Source organism: Phaenicophaeus curvirostris, chromosome 1, assembly GCF_032191515.1.
Source record: "Phaenicophaeus curvirostris isolate KB17595 chromosome 1, BPBGC_Pcur_1.0, whole genome shotgun sequence".
Lineage (NCBI taxonomy): Eukaryota > Metazoa > Chordata > Aves > Cuculiformes > Cuculidae > Phaenicophaeus > Phaenicophaeus curvirostris.
The window spans coordinates 72,136,152-72,157,008 of NC_091392.1; the positions used below are offsets into that span (position 1 = coordinate 72,136,152).

At 37.3% G+C, this 20,857-nt stretch overlaps 1 protein-coding gene across 1 annotated transcript in view; it reads left to right on the forward strand.

Moving 5' to 3' along the window:
- Positions 1 to 20,857, forward strand: part of ABCC9 (ATP binding cassette subfamily C member 9) — a 73,805-nt gene that overhangs the window by 32,185 nt on the left and 20,763 nt on the right. The window contains exons 15-30 of the mRNA XM_069862723.1: positions 1,305 to 1,413; positions 2,791 to 2,901; positions 3,784 to 3,856; positions 5,366 to 5,471; positions 7,081 to 7,119; positions 10,117 to 10,155; positions 11,739 to 11,840; positions 13,269 to 13,353; positions 13,844 to 13,924; positions 14,875 to 15,012; positions 15,507 to 15,632; positions 16,208 to 16,304; positions 17,233 to 17,480; positions 18,335 to 18,483; positions 19,269 to 19,338; positions 20,168 to 20,325. Coding sequence (XP_069718824.1) covers positions 1,305 to 1,413; positions 2,791 to 2,901; positions 3,784 to 3,856; positions 5,366 to 5,471; positions 7,081 to 7,119; positions 10,117 to 10,155; positions 11,739 to 11,840; positions 13,269 to 13,353; positions 13,844 to 13,924; positions 14,875 to 15,012; positions 15,507 to 15,632; positions 16,208 to 16,304; positions 17,233 to 17,480; positions 18,335 to 18,483; positions 19,269 to 19,338; positions 20,168 to 20,325 — 1,731 coding nt within the window. The remainder of the gene's footprint in view (positions 1 to 1,304; positions 1,414 to 2,790; positions 2,902 to 3,783; positions 3,857 to 5,365; positions 5,472 to 7,080; positions 7,120 to 10,116; positions 10,156 to 11,738; positions 11,841 to 13,268; positions 13,354 to 13,843; positions 13,925 to 14,874; positions 15,013 to 15,506; positions 15,633 to 16,207; positions 16,305 to 17,232; positions 17,481 to 18,334; positions 18,484 to 19,268; positions 19,339 to 20,167; positions 20,326 to 20,857) is intronic.

Sequence of the window (20,857 nt, forward strand, 5' to 3'; positions counted from 1 at the left end):
ATTACTCTTTGGAAAATTTATTTCCTAACACCTTTTTCCCATGAGCATATACTCTCAAAGAGAACAATGCACACTTGACCTCTCCATGGCTCTGCAATCAATCAAATATATGTCTATGAGTATACATTTGTTTGTGTTAAAATTAAGTGCTTATTCTTTGGTCAGGATCTCCATTATATTGCAAAGAGTACTTCTAGTACAATGGAAGCTTTTGAGGGTGCCTGTTTTCATTCAAATGCAGTATGATGGTTGATGTCTTCTTGAGCAGATGACCAAAACAAGGTCTTCTGGCTTCTACATGAAGATAAGTTCTTACTTGATACACTTACTGAAGACTGAAATTCTGATGTGGGAGTTAGACACAAAAATTTTCCTTTCAAAAGAGGAGATAGCAACAGGTATACTCAAAAGTAAACAATGACAATAACATGCTTTCTTGCTAACCAGTATCTCAGCGGCTTGAACATGAATTAATAATTTCATACAAAATACTCAGACAGGCCTTGAAACAGGACTGCTTTCCTATTTGCAGATTAATATTCAAATCACTGACCTGATTTCATACATCTTTCTGCTTTCTCAGTATCTGGCCCAGTGCACCTTGATTTTAGCTTTTGTGAAGTAACATAGCTTTGCCATGACCTATGGGTGTTTGTGTTCGTCCTTTCCCCAGAATTACAGTCCCAGGTGCTTACGGCACTCTGAAAGGAAGTGGGACAGAAAGACAATCAAATCCTTCCGTGCTGAAGAATGAATTAAACCATGTGCTATATTTCCCAGGCAACAGTTTTAAGTAGTAGGCAAGGAGGCCTCTTGCTGTATTTCTCCAAGGTGGGCCATTGCTGTGCTGATTTTTTGCAGAATTCAGTCCTGCTTTCATGTAGTGTATGCGAAATCTGTGTTCAGGATGCACCTTGTGGATTGGTAGATTGAGAGGATGTAGGTGGGTGAATGACTCATTTATGCATCCGCGTTGTGGGTAGATATGAGAAAGGCACAGAAGAGAGAAGACTGACTAGATGGAAACCATTCCCACAGAGGTCTAGTGTAACTCACTTGAATAGCCCTCCTCTTCATTCCCGGCTACTAGTATGATGTTCAGTTATTTTCAGATGTCCTTCTTCCACTTTAATATTTTTTCACTTGCCATGAGGGTGTCAGACAGTCCAATAGGAAACCAAAAGTATCCCATGAACTTCTTTTGGAACAATTCTGATACATCCTGCTGTCTGGACTGCACAAGAATTGAAATGTGCTCATGGAAACCTGGGTTTATTTAACTCACTATCCTGTTTTCTTTCAAGTGTACAGAAGCTGAATGAGTTTCTCCTGAGTGATGAGATTGGAGATGACAGCTGGAGAGGTGGGGATAGCTCTGTAGCTTATGAATCCTGTAAGAAGCACACAGGACTTGTAAGTTCTATTTTACAACACTGAGTTTCAAAGGAGTCCATATAGCCCTGTACATGGCCAATGGGCTGGCTGATAGGGCCTGGGAGTCTTGCCTTCTAGCCTGACTCTAACATTGCCCAGTTTTGCCTCTTCTGTCAAGATCTCTGTGTTTCTATGACATAAAGGCCCTCAAACACATTTAAGCATTGCTGAAGTGCCAGTAGTAACAAAAACCCTATAACACACCAATGCATTTACACATGATTCAAATTTGTCCTTCTCAGTCTTTATAGAAGGCCCAGGTGCATTTCCCAAGGTTTTGGGGTTTGTGCTGTTTATTTACAGTAAAACCCATCATATGTTTGGCATCTTTAAGGAGGAGCAATTCCTGCTCTGGGAAATTCAGAATTGGAGGTGGGAAAAACAACACCAGAATTTGTGAAATAGGAATTCATTCCAAAATATTGTTTCTGAAGTGCTAATCATGGCATGAATTTGAGTAAAATTTGAAGGTAAAAAAACACAGGGGGATGATTTGGGAAAAGATATTTTTTTCATTTTGATGTTTTTCAACTGTGTCAGAAAGACTGTATCACTTGAAAGGTGACTGAAACTTGAAGACAGGAAATGGAAAACATTAGCATAAAATATGATTTATTTTGAGCTGAATTAAATTAGTTTGCCAAGCTGAAACCAAGTTTTTCTCATTTTTCTGGCTTAGCAACTATAATAAAGGAAACAAAAATGAAGTTTTTTCAGCATTTGTTTTGCTTCTCTTGCCCACCTTTTGCCAAGCCCTACAGAAAGAAACAGACAAAGTCTACTGATGAGGAGAGGGAAAAATAAAGGTAATATCTGGAAAAGTGAAATCGTGCACTGTAGACAGCCCAGCTCTAAGGGATCACTAAAATTACACCAATTCAGATCAATCCAGTGGCACTTACAAATACCACAGGTAGCTCTGAATGAGTTATATCCACAATCACTATTACATATTAGTGAAGTACTCTGCTTAAGCTAGTTTGATGTTTCTTGCTCCTGCAGCTTTACTTCCAAGAATCAAACTGGTAAGTCTGTATTCATTACATTTTTACTGACACAACTTTGTTTGGATGTACTTTAGGTAGAGCAGACTTACCTAATGGTTTGAAGAGGATAGCAGAGATGAAATTTGTGATGGTTATGTGTGGGAAACCAAAAAACAGACACCTCCTGTCCTTCAGTTAAGGATGTTTAAAACATGACGATATGTGCCTCACACTAGTGTGTCCGCATTATCACACATGTTTGTGATGAATGGTGGGAGGAAAGGGAATGGGTTGTCTGATTTATAGAGAAACAAATGCTGTGCTCTCTTGAGAATTCCAATTCTTCTCCTTTCCTCATTTCACTATGTAGCACACCAAGGCCATCAATAGAAGGCAGCCCCTGAGGTATCAGCTTGAAAGCTATGAACAGCCAACAAGGAAGCTCATGCGTCCTGTGGAGATAGATGATGTTGCAATCAAGGTGGTTTGAAAACAACGTCTCATTCTTTATGAGGAGCAGGTCCTGCTGCAACAATAGTGCTGAATTGATGCCATTCTTTCAAAGGCAACTTGTTCAATAACAAGCCCTTAAACAAATAAGCAATTTAGCCAAAAGTAAAGTGAGAAGAATTCACTACAGACCAGCTCTTTATAGTGATTCTCTGTCTTCTAAGGAAACAGACATCATGAATCTAAAGGAACAGAGACTAAATAACCTGATATGGAAAAAATATTTTTAGCTTTTCCCTTCATGCACTTCTCTTTCACTCCTAGAACCAAGAGCAAAACTTTTGAATAATTTTTTAATATTTATTATGACATTATTTTAAGTAATGTTGACCAAATTTTCCCAACATATATCCTCGTGCTCTATGAAAAGCATGTTTCATGGTCCTGTCAACTCCAAAGGAAGTACAAAAGAGCTAGCGTACATGGGGGAACATTATGTACAGCATAAGCCTTGTGAATGCTCAGTTTGTGCTTTGGGAATCCATTCACAATTGTCCATATATTACAACAGACAGAATTATTCATTCCTTGATAAGCTATGCTATTTAGATTGTCACTTGTGAGATCTTGTGATCATTATTATTAGTCTTTAATCTTATATTTTTGGTAGAGTTCAACTTGAGATCATCCCTTTATTGCATTTCGTACAGTATAAATATTTGCATATATAACTTTTCTTATTAGCAAACTTTTCTGAGCTGGAAATTTTACAGACCTAACTTGCTATCTTTTTTTTTTTTGTGTTTCATTGATAACAGATTTATTTTAGTAACATATTTTTAATCCAAAGTAGACATTCTACTCTTCTTCCCTCATGTATTTATATACCTGACATATGGTAATTATTTTGTAGGTGACCAATGGATACTTTTCATGGGGAAGTGGTTTAGCTACATTGTCCAACATAAACATCAGAATTCCAACAGGTAGGATACATGCACACATTAAAAATGAAAAATGCAATATCATTCTAATTCCATTTCTTGGTGTTGTGAAGAACACAAACCCACACATTTAGATCTTCCTAAGAAAAAGTAAAGGTTTATAATATATAAAAGGTCATTTATTGGATTGGTCATATAGGTATACATTAATCTAAAGTAATGTAAATAAACAATAAAATGACATGGCTTTATACATATATATAGTTTATTTAGTTTCTATAACAGCAGGGACAAAATTAAGAATAAAAATAAATACGAAGAAGGTGGTTGCAAAAAATTTTCAGCATTATTTTTAATAAAAAAAAAGAAAGAGGGAGAACTCTAGATTCATTCAAACCAAGTGTCCATCTAAGTCAGTATGTTATTTCCAGCAGTGGCTACCAGTGAGTGCACTGGGACACAGCAGTCATATATTATTATTCTCCTATCCTTCGTCAACATAGTCTCCAAGTTCACAACTATTTTTGTCTCACAGAATTCCTTGAGCCTCATGCAGTTTGCCATGAAATCCTCAATTAATTTCTTTTTGGCCAGTTGAGCTCCTGTCATTTCCATAGCAAGTTCCAAAAGTAGCAACTTCATATTATTATTATTACTACTACTACTACTAGTAGTAGTAATACTACTACTAGTAGTAGTAGTAGTTACTACTACTACTAGTAGTAGTAGTAGTAATATTACTACTAGTACTAGTAGCAGTACTACTACTACTAGTACTACTGTAAAATCCCTAATGCTGCCTTATTACATTAGGTTGACACATCATATATGTCACACAGTTACCAAGTAATCGCAGAGCACTAGAGATAATTCCAAAGTCTATATCACTTGCTTCACTGTAGGATTAGATGTCCTAGACAGGAATAAATACTTATTTGTGCTGGCCTGGTGTTAACATACAACACCAGCAGCAGATCTTTGCTCTAAGGAGTTTACAACCTAGGTGAGCCTGCTAAGAGTTTGTCTCCTTTAGAAGGAATAAGACCATTAACTTCCTAGCTGGCAAGAATCTTGCCTGGCAAATGTACTAACTAGAATAGTTAATGAGTTCGATTAATTTACAGGAAGATGTGAGAAGCACTATTGTCGCTACAGAGTAGAACTGGAGGTGGGTAAGTGGTGGTGGAGGAAGGAGGAGGAAAGCAAAGCAGAAAAGAGTAAATAGGTCTTTCATTTGGAGTCACTTTTTAGATTGGCTCAAGTTTTCATGGATTTCTCACTTTATATCATTTGACCCTAAATAACTTCCATAAAGTAACACACTCTCACACAATGTATAATATCTGTCAAAGCAATAGCCTCATTCCTTCAGAGATTAGTGTGTACTTACACTGTCACTTAATGTATATTTCCATAGATGAATGCATACAATATTGGCCATTTATATAGCGGATGCTAACAAATTTAATCAACTATTTCAGGGCCTTATGGATTTGAGTGGAATTGAGTTTTTTTTCTTTTTTGAAAATGTGTTTTTTATTATTATCATAGGTCAGATGACAATGATTGTGGGTCAAGTTGGCTGTGGCAAGTCATCACTTCTTCTTGCTGTATTGGGAGAGATGCAGACACTGGAGGGTAGAGTTCACTGGAGCAAGTACGTTTCATACAGCTATTAATTGTTTTATTCACTTAAGAAGAAGGTAGTTGGGTTTTGCTGTGAGAAATGTAAACTTCATGTCTCAGAACTGCATGCTAAATGATTATCATCACCCAGATTCTCTCTCGAAGGTGTCACTTGCAAACTTATGAAGGATTTTTATTGCTGTTTTGTTCATGGTTCAAAGCAGGCAGAGCAGAGTGCATCAGGAAGGGAAAGAGGCTACTCTGCTTATTAGTACCTAGTATATTAGCCCTAACAAATTACCTGAATAGAAAGCATGTGCTATTCCTGTTATACAATAGTCTTCGGTGGTAGGAGTCAGCTCTATTTATGGCCGTCACTATAACTGAGGTCAGCATCGTTATTCTGCTACTGTACACACTCGTGAAAGCATGACAGGCTGGAGCTTCAGTCGAATGATACAGGAAAGACTTGTCCAGTGTTGCTGCTCCTGCTAGCTGAAAAAAAAGGTGATATATTAACACATGACCAGTACTTTTCCCCTTCTCTGGTATCTGCCTAAGCCTGACCTATGGAAATCAGTGTTAGTCTTCACAGCTATACATTTAGAAAACCGCCTGAGGACACCAAATATCTAAAGAGTAAAAGCTCTGAAGAAGTTGTCGTTGAAGGGAACTGTCTGTGAGATCAAGCCTCAGGATCCACATGAGTTCAGACCCAGAGAACGAGAACTTCCAGTGGTGAGGCAGCAACCACTCTCCTAGCCTAGGCAGGGCAGAGGCTGTGAAAGGGATGTGCTGTAACTGCAGAACTTGTTCTTTGATTTTAAAGATCAATTCTGTTTTCTTAAAACTACCCAGCCAAACTCTTCTTAATTAGGTTTTTGAGGAAAAAAGTGTGAATTTCATCACAGAGACCAATATTTTGTTGCCCCACCCCCTAGCTAGTAACCTCTTTTGTCATCTTTTTTCTTACAGTAATATTGCAAGCTGGATATTTTTGCTTTGCCTGTATAAGCATGTGTGGCTTTTTCTGTTCTCTAGCCATATTTCACTGCCTGCTACTATAAACCTATGATCTCACTGGAGTAGCAGGTACAGTTGGAGCCAAGACAAGACTTACTTTAGTTTAATTATACATGAGTTTAAGTTTTGAAAGAAGACTATGTGATGTACCAGGGTTAATTACTTTGAGACATACACTGAAGATTTTGACAGCACAATCAGGCAATGTTTTTCTGAGTAGTTCAAGAAAATAAAAGGACTGAGTACTGTGTATCTTGAAATTGTTCTCACAATTGTTTTCAAATATGTATTTGAGAAAGACTCAAATTTGCCCTAGAGAAAGATATGGGATCTTAGAAAGATTAGAGAAAATGAGATGTCTTAGAAAGCTAATAATGAAAATTTATGAAATGCTATTTAATTCTATTTAAATGCTATTTTATTCTGTGATTAAGTTTCACGTGCTTCTAGGGAGATTGAGATCATGTTGTCAGTTGATTAGCATTCGGTACATAACCGGGTAACTCAGGTTTTAGCAAGCATCTCAGGCCTTACTGAGTTCTTTTTCATTGCAAACTGTAACTTGGTACTGTGATATAGCTGATGCAAACATGGTTATGTTTTGCTGATAATTTCAGAATGCCTGACAGACAGATGAATACAGAAGGATACTTCAGGTATTTAACAAAGCGGATCCTACACTTTACAAAACAATAATAAAGGTTCCATTTACTCTCTTAAATCCCTTCCCATGTGATTCCACATGCATGACTAACACAGCTGCTGATCCAGGGATGAAAAGCAGGCCAGGTGAATTCCACAACAAATTCTGGTATAACAAAACAGTAATAGTAATGATGGATAAGATTTCAGCCCCAGTTATGCTGGAGTGAGTCTGCAACGCATCACTGTGAAAGTCCATCCTCAGGCTTGAATTCCTTGTTGCTGTTGTGTATGTTTTCTGTATATTGAGCTGTTTTCTGTGCAAACAGGTTGTTGTATACTAAGTGAAAAGCATGGGAAACACAAAAATTATTAAATCAATCCTCTTACATGGCCTGTTGTGCCCTCAAGTTGTGGAAGGCTTCAGGAAAAATTAGGAAAAGCCAGTGCTCCCCTCAGAAGGGTTGCCTTGTGCAACTACTTATTACGAGATCGTAACCACAGTATCTTATAGAAAACACTGAAGGTCATTATTGACAGATGGACAAATGATTGTCCAGATAAATGTCAGTAGCCAAAGTTGACTTACCTACTAGCACTGCTGTGCAGCTCTGGCTGATTGCAAGGACAGGAATAAATTCCTCCAAACTGCTGGATAGAATTTGTGCAGATGCTTGGTCCTTGTCTTGCTCAAATTTGTAGCTTATGCTAGCAGAGGAAATAATTATTCTGATGTTACAATGGTATCCTACAGATATTGTATCCCTTTATTCTCTTTCCTTTTCATTCTGCGGGCTGAAGGAATCTGGGCTTGGTTAGAGATACATTAGTCTATTTTAAAACATCAAGAGTTAGCATAAAAGTTGTCCAAACTTCAAGAAAGTCTCCTTGTAAATTTTCCTTAAAACCTTGATTTAATTTCATTTCTGTATTAGTTCAGCTTGTATACTTAAAATCTTATAAAAAGAACTAATTAATCTGATCAATTTGGTCTTTTCTACCAATTCAGACTTGAACCTACCATGCTGCGTTTGGAGGAACATCTGTATTTTATGGTACAGAATAAAAATTATTATAAATAGCCACATTTCAATAAAGAAATTAGAACAAAGATTACTAATCCCAGTGGGGTAATAAAATATTCTTTTTATAATAGAAACCTCAGGAGCTTCAGTTTCAGCCCACTCCCATGCCCTGCAATCACATCACTCTTTCAGACTCAGTAGGGTAATAAAGATCAAATACTAAACCTCCTTATTTGTGAAGGCCCCAGATCAACAAAGGTCATACATGTGTTTATTCATGAGATGATTAATGAACATGGGTTCTCAGAAATCTCACTCATTATATGTGAGAATTCAAGTATATTTGTCAAGCTAATAATGGAATGTAATTTCTAAACAAAGAAGAAGACTTTAAGAAACAGAAATCGTAAAATTAGTTCTTGCTCATTCAGATAATCTAGTTGATTATAATGACAAATATATTGAATCTGGTATGGATCTGCAAGGGGTCCTGCCAAGCTTGTGGCCAGTTTTTGTTGTACTTCTGAGGGCGCTCCCAAACATGCACGTGAAACCTTTATCCCTTTCTCTACCATTGTAATGCTTTGCTGATAAAAGTCTGGGAGGGGTTTAATACAGGAAATTCAGGTTTTCTTTTTTGTTTGACTTAACCTAACTTCTGATCTCTTTTTAATCTCCCATTAAACTTCGTCTTTTTCTTTCTTGTAACTTTTTTCTGTTATAGAGAAGACTGGAAGCTTCTGCTGATTAAAGCACCAACTCTGGTGAAGCAGTGTCTGCTTTGAGCCATGATTTATGGCTCTCTGACCCTTATGAGATAATCAACAGGGTTTAGTCACCTCTAATGTAATATCTTCTCTGGTGTTTGGTGAACAAAGGAAACACATGATTGTGCACTTAAGGAGACACGAATTATCAAAATTCTTAGACAGCTGATGTGCAGCACAGAAAGCAAGATGTCTCAGTTCTGGCATTTTGAGGAGATGCTTAATAAGTGAGTCTGGCATTACGAGGGCTCTGCTGTTTGAGCTTTTATGCTCTTTGCCAGACTTGGATCCTTTGCTTATGAGTGCAGCTGCAGTTACTGGTATGCCAGCAGGCAAGCAGACATTTCTGTCTCAGCAGTAAAATATTTTATCTGGAGGATTTGTAGGCTTGGGAGTGGAGGATTTGTTTGTTTAGGCATTTTTTAAGTCAGACAAATAACATATTAATATCCATTTTCTAATCATAAGCTTACTCTAGGCATAAATTTACTCTTCCAGGTTTTGCATTTTGCAGTGATGTGTCACCATGCCCAGACTGGTGCACCAGCACTGGTCCAGAACTGCTCTGGCTGCCATTCCATGCCCTCGACAGTGTTAATAAGTCAATTAACAAACAGGTGGAGCTGCAAAATAATCATTACTGTAATTACTGCCATTGCATGCTCTTCGAAATTTATTTCCTGGATACAGTCTTTAAGACATGGAGGTAGACAAGGAGGGGTAGGTGCTGTAGTGCCAGTCATGGCTTGATGCAGCCTTGCTGCTATAAACAGTTCCAAAATCTGCTCTGATTCAAAAGTGTATCTGCAAAACTTATCTTTTCTCCAGGGGAAATTTGATGCTAGTTACCAACTTTTGCAGGTTGTTGGTGTAACATGCAGAGAAGCTAAGTTATTGTTTGTCAATCTTTTATATGCCCAGGCAATATTAATAATTTCACTTTTAAAAGGTTTGCAATACACTTTTCATTTTTAATAAATTTTCTAACAACACAGCTTGCCTGTTTAGCCACTATGCACTATAGATATGAAACTACTGTATTTAGAAATTATATACTTCTAATTAGACCTTGTTTATTTTCCCTTTAAGAACAAAAACACTGCGATGTGATGTTGAGTCCTTAAAATATGTGCTTAACTCCAGTTTTCCTGTAAAACCTGCACAAAATGTCATTCTTTGTATTTCCTGCTTACTAAACGTCATTTACCATAACTTACAGCATAAATGAAACTGAACCTTCTTTTGAAGCATCCAGAAGGTATTTTCTGGTTTTACTGTATCCTAATACACTCATTCATTACTTCAGAATTTCTTCAAACCTTTATCTCTGTACCCTTCAGTCATCTTCATGTTTTCTTACCATGTTGATAATAATTTTCCATAGGATTAACTGACAGACTTTGTTAAATCCAGTGGATCCCAACCTTCTCCAGCCATTGTACCACTAGCTCAGTCTTGTATGAAAAATATTTAGTGCTCCCAGATGCCATTTGACATATCTGGGAGTTAACTGTGCTCCATATGTTGCAAGTCAGGGCCTTTAGATATGAGACACCATTACGTGTACCATCCAATGTATTTGCATGTTTTCTCGTCAGCACTGGATTTCATGTTGTTTGTAACCCAGCTTAATAGCTTTGTGATGGAGCAGGGCACAGAGTGTATGAAGAAAGCCAGCTATGATCCAGCTGCAGTCAAGGACTGACTCCACACCTGGCTCCAGTGAAAGGGCCTTCAGGTTTGAAAAAAGGACAAACTAAACTGAAAAGAAGTCATAAATGATAGAGAAGTAGTGGCACAAATAGCTGTGGTTGGGAGCCATACCATGGTTTGCTGCCTGATAACCCTGAAGACATATTTCATACTAGTGCATATTGAACTGCTAAAATTGCTAATTTTGGGGGGATACTGCTGACTGTTTCTGACCAGCTATTTCTCATATCCTAGCATCCTCTCTCCCTCAACAACAAATCCTCAATGCTTACATACAAAGCTATATTACATGTATGGTTTCAAGCAATATCATCAGAGCCTTAGAAGGAAGATAAGTGTTCCGACCCACAAGCCACTGCCTGTTCACACCTTCCTCCTCACACATCTTGGGCATCTTATAAAAATGTCTAAAATTACGTGATCTTTTTTTGCCATATGTAGGCAAAACAGCCAGAAGTAAATAGCATTCACACCCTTGTTATTTACATTTCAATAGATAAACACATTTTAAATATGTCTAAATTTTTAAATATGTCTAATAAATACATGGGAGACTATAGTGATTTCTTCCCAATCTGTATTAAAGTACCCTCTTTTTTGATGTTACATCAGCTCACTGTGGATCTAATAGACTTAAAGGAAAAAAACATTCACTGAGAATAAATTATTTCTTGTGCATACCACATAAAATAATCTAAAACTTCAGAAAGGAGCAAGTCAAGTGTCCTGATGCCATTTGAACAGTGCCTTTTCACTACTTGTTTTGATATTAAAGAAAAAAATACCATATAACTATTCTTGTGATACTTTAATAATTTTGAATATTTATATTTGCCTTTGGATTGAAATTGCAGTTACTAAATTGAGGTAGGTACCAGCTGTTTATAGGAGAATAGAATACAACACAGAGTGTAGATTTTGCTGTCAGGGGCGAGAGTGAGTGCTCTTTTAACAAAAGCATCTAATTAAAAATTCTTCACTTTTGTGACAGTTGCTTTGCCTATGTGTTTACCTGTATTTTTTATGAATGCACGTTCATAAATGCTTCTCAGTTTTTAAAAATGGATTTTCAGACATTTCATAATGTGGGTGCTTTGCTTTTTACTAATGCTTTTTATCTGTCTCTAGTAGAAACAGATACTCAGTGGCTTACGCAGCTCAGAAGCCATGGCTGCTGAATGCAACCGTCGAGGAGAACATTATCTTTGGGAGTCCATTTAATAAACAGAGGTAAATATTGACTTCCTTGTGAAAAAATCTGGCAGCTTTTTTTTAAAGAGGATCTTGGCTTGCTCCTCTGGAGGAAGTTTGTAGATTCTGAAAAATATCAGTGCATGTTAACTCTGGGGTGCAATTAGCTAACCTGACTTTAGGCATCTCAAAGGAAGGTTTCTGTTTTAAATTAGTCTTTAAGGCTCCCTTTAAGGCTCCCCCACTAACTAAAGTGCATGTCTAAGAAATTTGTGAGAAATCTCACAGCAACAGTGGCTCTCTGTGGGATACAGCGGAAGTTCAATGTGTATTTTTCAAGCAGCTAAAGTTAGGTGAGATGAATCTCATCTTTGGAGACTACTGACATATTTTTGTTTTGTTTAACGGAGCCTGGGGTTGTCAGAGGACTCTGGGAATAGGGATTCTAGGCATGTTTCCACTGAGTTTATGTGCTAATCCTGCTGTGATCAAATTACTGGAGCAGGCACTTTACAAAAACCCTGCCCGCATGAAGATGGAGTGCCTCAAGGAAATAACCTTAATTCTTTCTTTAGAAATACAGAAGAAAGGAGTATGAAAGTGAGGTACCCATCTTCTGTTGTGCCTATCCAACATTTTTCTTCTTGTGTCCTTTTAAAAGGTCAGCTAACAAATGGAGTGGAAAAAGTGACTTGACTTAAGGAAAACAAATTGCTGATGTTTCCAAAGGCAACACTCTCTTTATTTTAAGTTATTAAAACTGCATCCCATTCCTCTCAGTGTGTTCTTTGTTAAAATATATGCCTCCATTCCCACTTAATAGAACTTAGAAGAGACCAAATACCTCAAAAAACAGAGAAACATCTAAAACTGCAGGGACCAGATTCTTCTGCTCCTGCATCCATCAGCCTAACTTCACTCATATCAAAGGGGCAAGGCTGATTTAAACCACACAAGCAGTCTGAGCCCAGCTGCATATAAGCAGATGATCTGCGATACCCTGCAGACCTAGAAATCTCACAACACATTTTAAGTTTTTGCAAGTGGCTTTCTTATTCTGGCAAGGTTAGAAGAACTGTAAGGATCCTTTGTACTGTACTGTCACACTGAAGCAAATGTAAAGGCATCTGACAGTGGCAGGATAATAATTCACTGGAAAATGGCTTCACATACTCCAGGGTCCAGCAAAACAGCTCTGTGACAGAGAGGAATGCACTCAATAATTTATGTAATTGAATCTTTAAAAAGCAGGCTTGACAATAAGGAACTCAGATAAATTTTTTACATTGTGTAGTTTACAGTGCTCCATGATTATGTGGTGAATAATCATTTTGTCCTACTTATTTTTGCAGTTATCCAACCATCACAGAGTCAGAATAACTTAGCAGTGAATTTGAGCTGAAGGTTTTTGTGTTAGCAAAGTAAGCGGCTGGTTAAATTATAGCTATGACCACACTGTTTTTACAGGTACAAAGCTGTTACAGATGCGTGTTCTCTGCAGCCTGACATTGACTTACTACCATTTGGTGATCAGACAGAAATTGGAGAAAGGGTAAATAGTAGGAATGCTTTTATGTCTGCTTAGTCTGCGTATTAAGAAGGTGCTCTCTGATGTCACTCAGGCAGATCCAGTCTGCATTGGGCTGCCAGCCTGGTAAATAATTGTAATTCACCTCGGGTTACTTAAAAAAAATATAAATGGAAAACATTTTCCTTCAGCTGTTTCTCAAATAGGATTTTTTTTGTTCAGTGTCCTATGTTTTACTTGCAGAATTTGATGCAAGCATTGATTTTTTTTTCCATCTAAGAAGCTTACAATGCTTAGAGAAGCTCGTCATAATTTACACTTATCCATACTGCTGAATAATAAGTTTTCTTCTGATATTATATAAGGATTATACTTATTTATCAACAGGATTAGCATTTTAACAAAGCTTTTTATTTTTATTGATAATCTGTATAACTGTAAAAAGTTTCACATTTCCAAAGTCCTACCATAATGTTTATTCAAAGATGCATATCTGATTCATTATACTCATTAGGGGATTAATTTAAGTGGCGGCCAACGACAGAGAATCTGTGTAGCTCGAGCACTCTATCAGAACACCAGCATTGTCTTCTTGGTAAGATTTTTCTTTTTCACACAGAGCATGGAAAACTAGTAATATAACTGCCATTCTTTATATTTAGTTTTAGAAAAAAGTAGTATTAGATTTAGAAAATCATAAAAACCTATATTCAGCTCCAAATCCAAATTATGGAGATAAGAAATAAACATTCACCAGAGACAGCATCAAAACATACTGGGAGACAGATGAAGGTGGGATTTCCTACAGAGACTAATACCTGAGGAGCAGAAAAGGTTGCTTAACTTCTGCTTCCTCTCAATGGTGACCTAATATCAACACAGCCCCACTGAAATCACCGGGACGTCTGATAAGGAAAAGGACTATAATGCAACTAATTGTGAGCAATGAACAGATTAAGGTTTCAGCACTCATCAGCAGAGTGCTGTGGATTTGGATAAACTTTCCCTTCTCTGTTACTAATTTCAAAGTACATTAGGAATTGCAGGAGGCTACTGCTCATGAAGTGGCTCTTCAAAATTAACCAGGGGCTTTTGTTCTTAAAGAAAAAGTGTTTGCATGTTAATGCCCTCACCTGAATGTTGTCTTGTTGCTAGCTACACTCACTGAGTGTGAAGACCAAGCACAATAGCAGTTTAATTTGGAGGAAATTTAAACAGTTCCTAACTCTGCTTTATATTTCCTGTACCACTTTCCCATTAATTTCAGTCGGGCATTCCTGATCAAGATTACTTCACACTGTCAGTGTGGCACCAGCACTGCACACATCCAAACACATAGTTCATTGCTATGAACTGAAAAGCAATGCATTCTAGCTCACTGTTTCATAGTGTAGCCCTCTGACTAGGTCTTAGTCATTAGGGAGAGATGAAACTTTAGTAATGGCAGATGCTTCCAAATTTAGAAAAAAAAAAAAAAAAACTTGCAAGAAATAGAACTAATTTTCGTGTTCTGTTGTAATATTTTTTAATTTTATTGGATTGCAGGATGACCCATTCTCTGCACTGGACATTCACTTAAGCGATCATTTAATGCAGGAAGGGATTTTGAAGTTTCTGCAAGAAGATAAGAGGACTCTTGTTCTTGTGACACATAAGTTACAATATCTACCACATGCTGACTGGGTAAGAGAAGAGTTACCATGATGCAGATTTGCTAATGATGAACATAAACTTGAAGACAGCGCTATAGCACTTGATGAGATCACCACTTTTCTCTGTAATAGAATCCCACCTTCCTAGTTCCATATGTCACGTGTCTAACTGCTACTTTACATACTACAAATTTCATACTAGAAGAAATTATTTCATTTTTGCATTATTTGTGCAGTGTTGTTTGAAAGCCATTGTAGAATTATAACATAATTGCAAATATGACTATTGCTCATTGTGTCCAGTCAACGCTTTTTAAAAATACAGGCAAACATGTCTTATAGAAATTTCTGTTTATGAGCTGTGTCGTCAAATTTTAGAAGTTATTAATAAACCGCTGAATAATATCAACACAGAAATTTGCATATTGGTAATCTCAATAGTACTCAGACATGTCCTGTAGGATCCAGGTCAGTGATTATGGTATCTATGTTGCCGAATAGACTTATTGGATGCTTCTTCCCTAGATCATAGCAATGAAGGATGGAATGGTGCTTAGAGAAGGGACACTAAAGGATATCCAAACCAATGATATTGAGCTATATGAACACTGGAAAACTTTGATGAATCGTCAAGATCAAGAATTGGAAAAGGTAAATAGGACCATTTGGGCAAGCATGATGTTTCTGAAAAAGAAATTTTTTTCAGTTAATTTAAAAAAAACTAAACCATGTCAGAAAGCAAGTTTTAACCTAGACATTAGGGAAAAAAAACAAAATGAACTGTAAGGAACTTTAAGGACCGTAACAGATTGTCTAGGAAATGTGTGGTATATCCATCATGGGTGGATTTGTAAAGACATGTAAGGTAAACATCTTTTTGAAATGTGGTGGATAACTGATCCTTTCCTGGGGTCGGGTGTGGACTAAAGGACTTACCCAGTTATCTCTTAGCCTTTTATTCTGTTATTGCCACGAGCATTTAGGATTTTCTAAAGATTGTTTTTGAAGGTTTTGTGATTTCAGAAGAGAGGGAATGAAATAATCAAAGAAAGACAGGGGCAAGAAAGTGGACAAGGCAGGATTTTGTGAACAATAAATATCCTAAAATACTGTGCTTTTACATTCTGTGAGATAAATCCCCCCAGTCTCTTTGAGGTTACTGTTGGTGCTACCACAATGGCAGATGTTTAAGGTCTCAAATTAGTGAATAAATTTTCTTATTACAGGATATGGAAGCTGACCAGACTACTCTTGAGAGAAAAACTCTTAGAAGGGCCATGTATCCTAGAGAATCCAAATCACAACTGGAAGATGAAGATGAAGGTATGTCTTATTGTTTCACTTCATTTATTCTATCACCCCATGTATTATTGCCTTTCCACTTGAACAGCTGGCAGCCCATAGCAACAAAGTACAAAGATATTGATGACACTTGGTATAACAGCAGAAATCCAATACTTTGATCTGTTTAGAATATGACTTGTTTAAGGAAGCCCATCTGTAGCCCTGTCCCTCATGAGAAATCTGTTCTGGGCTCTTGATATATCTCCATGTGATCAAACTTGTGGATATTTTTAATTTCTTTTTGGATACGGATTTAATCGGGTTTTTGCTAGCTGAGACTCTTTATAGGAGAAATTTTATGCTTTGTTCTCAAGCTTAGCTTCTTGTTCCCCCAAAGTCTAAGTGGTTTTAGCAGCTGCAGATTCAGATTCACATCATTTTTAAAGCAGGATGGAGGGAGACACATAGTTGGATATTGGCAGCTGGCAACAAGACCTACCACAAACATCCCTGGGATGCCAGTCAATCCTGGCAAGCAGTAACTATGCCAGGGAACAGAAGAGGTGAACTTCAGGCTTCACCTTAACTCAACAGGAGATCATGGTGATGTTGGCTGGAGGGTTCACAGAATGCACAGTGGCTATTAGGCTCTTTACTGCTGCCTGTTTCATAAGGCAGTGCTCATGATGGATTGTCATTTTAAGTCATAGTCTGTACGTGCTGAAGACCTGACTTACAAAAATAGTTATTACCAAAACTGTAACTAGTTAAAGTCTATATAGTTGCTTAAAGAGCACAGGGCAAGTCTTATGAAAATATGGCTGAAGTGTTTGCTGTTTTTAAATGTCAAATTTGATTTTGCTGTTAAAATTAAAATTCAAAATAAAACATCAACCAAATCCAGTAAAACCGGGTATAATTTTTAGTACTGAATCCAAGCTAATTTGATCATATGTCTGAATCACAGAGGAAGAAGAGGAAGAAGATGAAGATGATAACATGTCAACTGTCTTGAGACTCAGAACGAAGATGCCTTGGAAAACCTGCTGGAGATACCTAACCTCTGGAGGCTTTTTCTTGCTATTTCTGATGATTTTCTCAAAGCTGTTGAAACACTCCGTTATAGTGGCCATAGATTACTGGCTTGCTATGTGGACATCCATGGACAATGCAGAGGAATTCAGGAATGCTGCTGATGACAAGAGCACAAATAAGGTGGGTCATACCTCTGAGCTTGACAGGAAAAAAAATTAAAAAAGAAAAAGATAGATATAGTGACATTCATTATTACATAGGATGGATTAATTGTTTATGATAGAACTTAAGACTATTCTAATTTTATCAGTCTTCAAACATGCAAAACTGAAACAGAAATATATTTGTGGTTAGAAAAATTGACATTTCAAAAGTGGGAATCTCACATTAAATTTTCCATCTGAGTTGTTTAACACCTAAGTCAATGATCCTATTTTCCTGTCCAGTAATGTCTTGCCAGAAAAAAAAAAAGGTCTTCCCATGTACTACTTAAATACAACGTGCCTATAGCTGTAAATTTTACTCATATGCAAATATCTCACTGGAATCCACCTAGCAAACTTTCAGAAGGCTTAAATGTGTTATAGACCTGGCAGATTAGTTTAGGGTTTGCTCTGGGAATTTTAGTGATCCAAGTACTTGATGAAGTGGAACTTTCCAGCATCTCTCAAATGCCTTAGTTATTGAGAGGTGCTACTTCTTCATTTTTCTTGGCTAACAATTTGCATACTTCTGTATTTATCCAGTTAGTCTGGACAAATAGAACTGTCTTCACAGTTCTTAGTGCTATCACTTCAGGGTCTTGAAGGGTACTCATCAGTAGGTTGGGACATTTTAGAAATGCCAGACCTTCTAATTAAGTGAACTTAATGAACTGAAGTTCCATCACAGTTCTTTATTTCCTAAAGATTATATTAATATAATTCTGTAGTATAAGAGATAATAGCTGATTAGTGCATTGTACATTGGGAACTTCCTAGTGGAAAAGAGGAGTGCGAGTATTGCTAGGACTGATATATTTGTTGTTTTACTAGACTTCTCATGTAGCTGTCTTCAGCATCCTCTCTGGAGCAGGAATAGTCCTTTGCCTCATCACATCTTTGACTGTGGAGTGGATGGGCCTCACCGCAGCCAAGAATCTACATCATAATCTCCTCAACAAGATCATTCTTGGACCAATCAGGTAAAGCAAAAATAACGTTCTTCCTGAAAACCTATATGTCCAAAACTTATCCTGTTTTCTTTTTTATTATTTTTAACTAGGAGGATACTTCTGTGAAAAGCTCTTGTAGATGTCCTGTTTTCTTCACAGCCTCAAAAAGTGAAAATAACTAGTGAATTGATCAGGGGTGAATGTTCCATGTCAGAACATGAGATATTCTGCCCCCTTTTTAATCTGGCTGAAATACGTCAGATAGCTGGCACTTCCTTCAAGGCTGGGATGTCAAGGAAAGCTTTAAGTGAAGTTCTAGCTCCAGGGCACCCAGCCTCAGCCCTGAGCAACAAGCATGTCATCAAATGATGTGGACATTAAGTTTCTTCTGATGGCCAGGAACAGGTTGTGTGCACAAAACCATAGTCTCTCACAGGCAGCATGATGGCCAAAAGGATGCCTGCATAACGAATATGATTATCGTAGTTCTTTTATGAAATAATTGAGTCCTGGTGCCCACACCTATGCAGGAGTTTGAGTATTGGCCAGAAACAAGCTGTAAGGAAGGGATCTTAAAATCTGAGGGGGTGTGGCTGAAAGAGCAGGGGACAGGTTATTGGAAATGGAGAATTAAAAGTTGGGGGGTGATACCAAGAGAGAAACTTGGATAGTCAGAATGCAGACTTTACTTTATGTCATTCTTACTTCCTGATTGGTTTTAAAAAATGACAGCTTTGTGTTCTGCCTGGTCAGACTTCTTCTCCAAAACTGGAATTCCTTTTTGGGTAACGTTTTATTTATAATTTGTTCAACAGGTTTTTTGATACGACTCCAGTGGGACTAATTCTAAATCGCTTCTCTGCTGATACAAATATCATTGATCAGGTAGACATATCAATATATTCTGTTTTATTACATCCTGGATTTCTAAATTTTCACTTAGCTACTGAATAAGATGATGTATTAAAGTATTCAGTAGAGAAAGGCATAGCAAAACCCAGCTCTGGGAATGACAACAGACAAATTCAAAACAGCAAGTACACTCATGTTTGTAGCAATAAAGGCAGATAATCTTTAAAATAAACATGGTGGGAGATGGTGTCTCTTAATATCTTCATAGGCAGACTGGCTGCTTCTCTTGGAAGACCGTAGTAATAAAAAAGCAGATTTTGTGCTCAAAACAGGAACAGGATTGATAATTTAATAATTTAAACTTATATGGGAGTACATGTGACAAACAGGTGTTCCACCCCGGTGGTAGAACATGTCAATTTAGACTATTCAGGCAGAGGAATGGATGATTTCCCTATAGCTGTGAATTATAATGTTTGGACGAGTAGTAATCCTGAATGTAAGTGTGATGGGAATGTGGAAGGAAAATTAAGAGGCTCTGAGAAAGAGCATCATGTTTCTTTAAATACTTGGGATATCAAAAACAATTTTCTTTTTACTGCCTGTTATATAAATGAGGTGGAAACAGCTTTTGTTTCCCCATGATCTTTGAAACACTGACCTTTAGGAAAAAAACTATTGACTAACTTTTTAACCTCTAGACATTTGAGTAGTAGACTCACAGAAACTCCTGACGTAAGGAGAATATCAGTAAGTCCACAGTGGTACATGCCACACTTTCCCTCTGGTTCTCTATAGGAAAAGGAATATCATGGTAGTACCATTGCCTTTTGCCTTATGTTTGTTTTTTGTTTCACTCTAGCACATCCCTCCTACCCTGGAGTCTCTTACCCGGTCCACCTTACTCTGTCTGTCAGCCATTGGAATGATTTCCTATGCCACTCCATGGTTCCTTGTTGCCCTTGTGCCTCTCGGGATAGCATTTTATTTCATCCAGAAATATTTCAGAGTTGCTTCCAAGTATGTATTAAAAAATGGTCCTGAAAATGTCTCCTAAAAGATTGTACATAAGAAATGTGAAGGAATGTAAGATTATAGGAGCTAGTATATGGGGAAAATGGGCATGGCATCCTGCTTTTGATCCTGAGGTATTAGTTAGAGACATACCTTTGGGGATGTTTCCAGCTGACCTCACTACAAATGGGGTGTTTGACGGAGTAACACCAGTAACATCACTTTTGTATACTATTGGCTACAGAAGGACATGACCATGAAGTTTGTTAATCAACTGAACCAGTCTTCATCTGGTCAAAGCTCCTCTTTGTTCTTTTGATTTTTAGCAGAGAACAGAAAAAAACTTTCTGGATTAATATTAGTCACAGTTTTTTCTTCATATTGGGGCAAATACTCCACAGAAAGTCATTTCCAGTGTACAGAAGCATTTCGTATTCAGAATGGTTTGCTAGCTATAAAGAATAAAATTTTTTTTCCAGAAAAGAGTGACATGATTTCTTAGAATCATGCTTCTAGTGCTAAATCCACTATATAATTT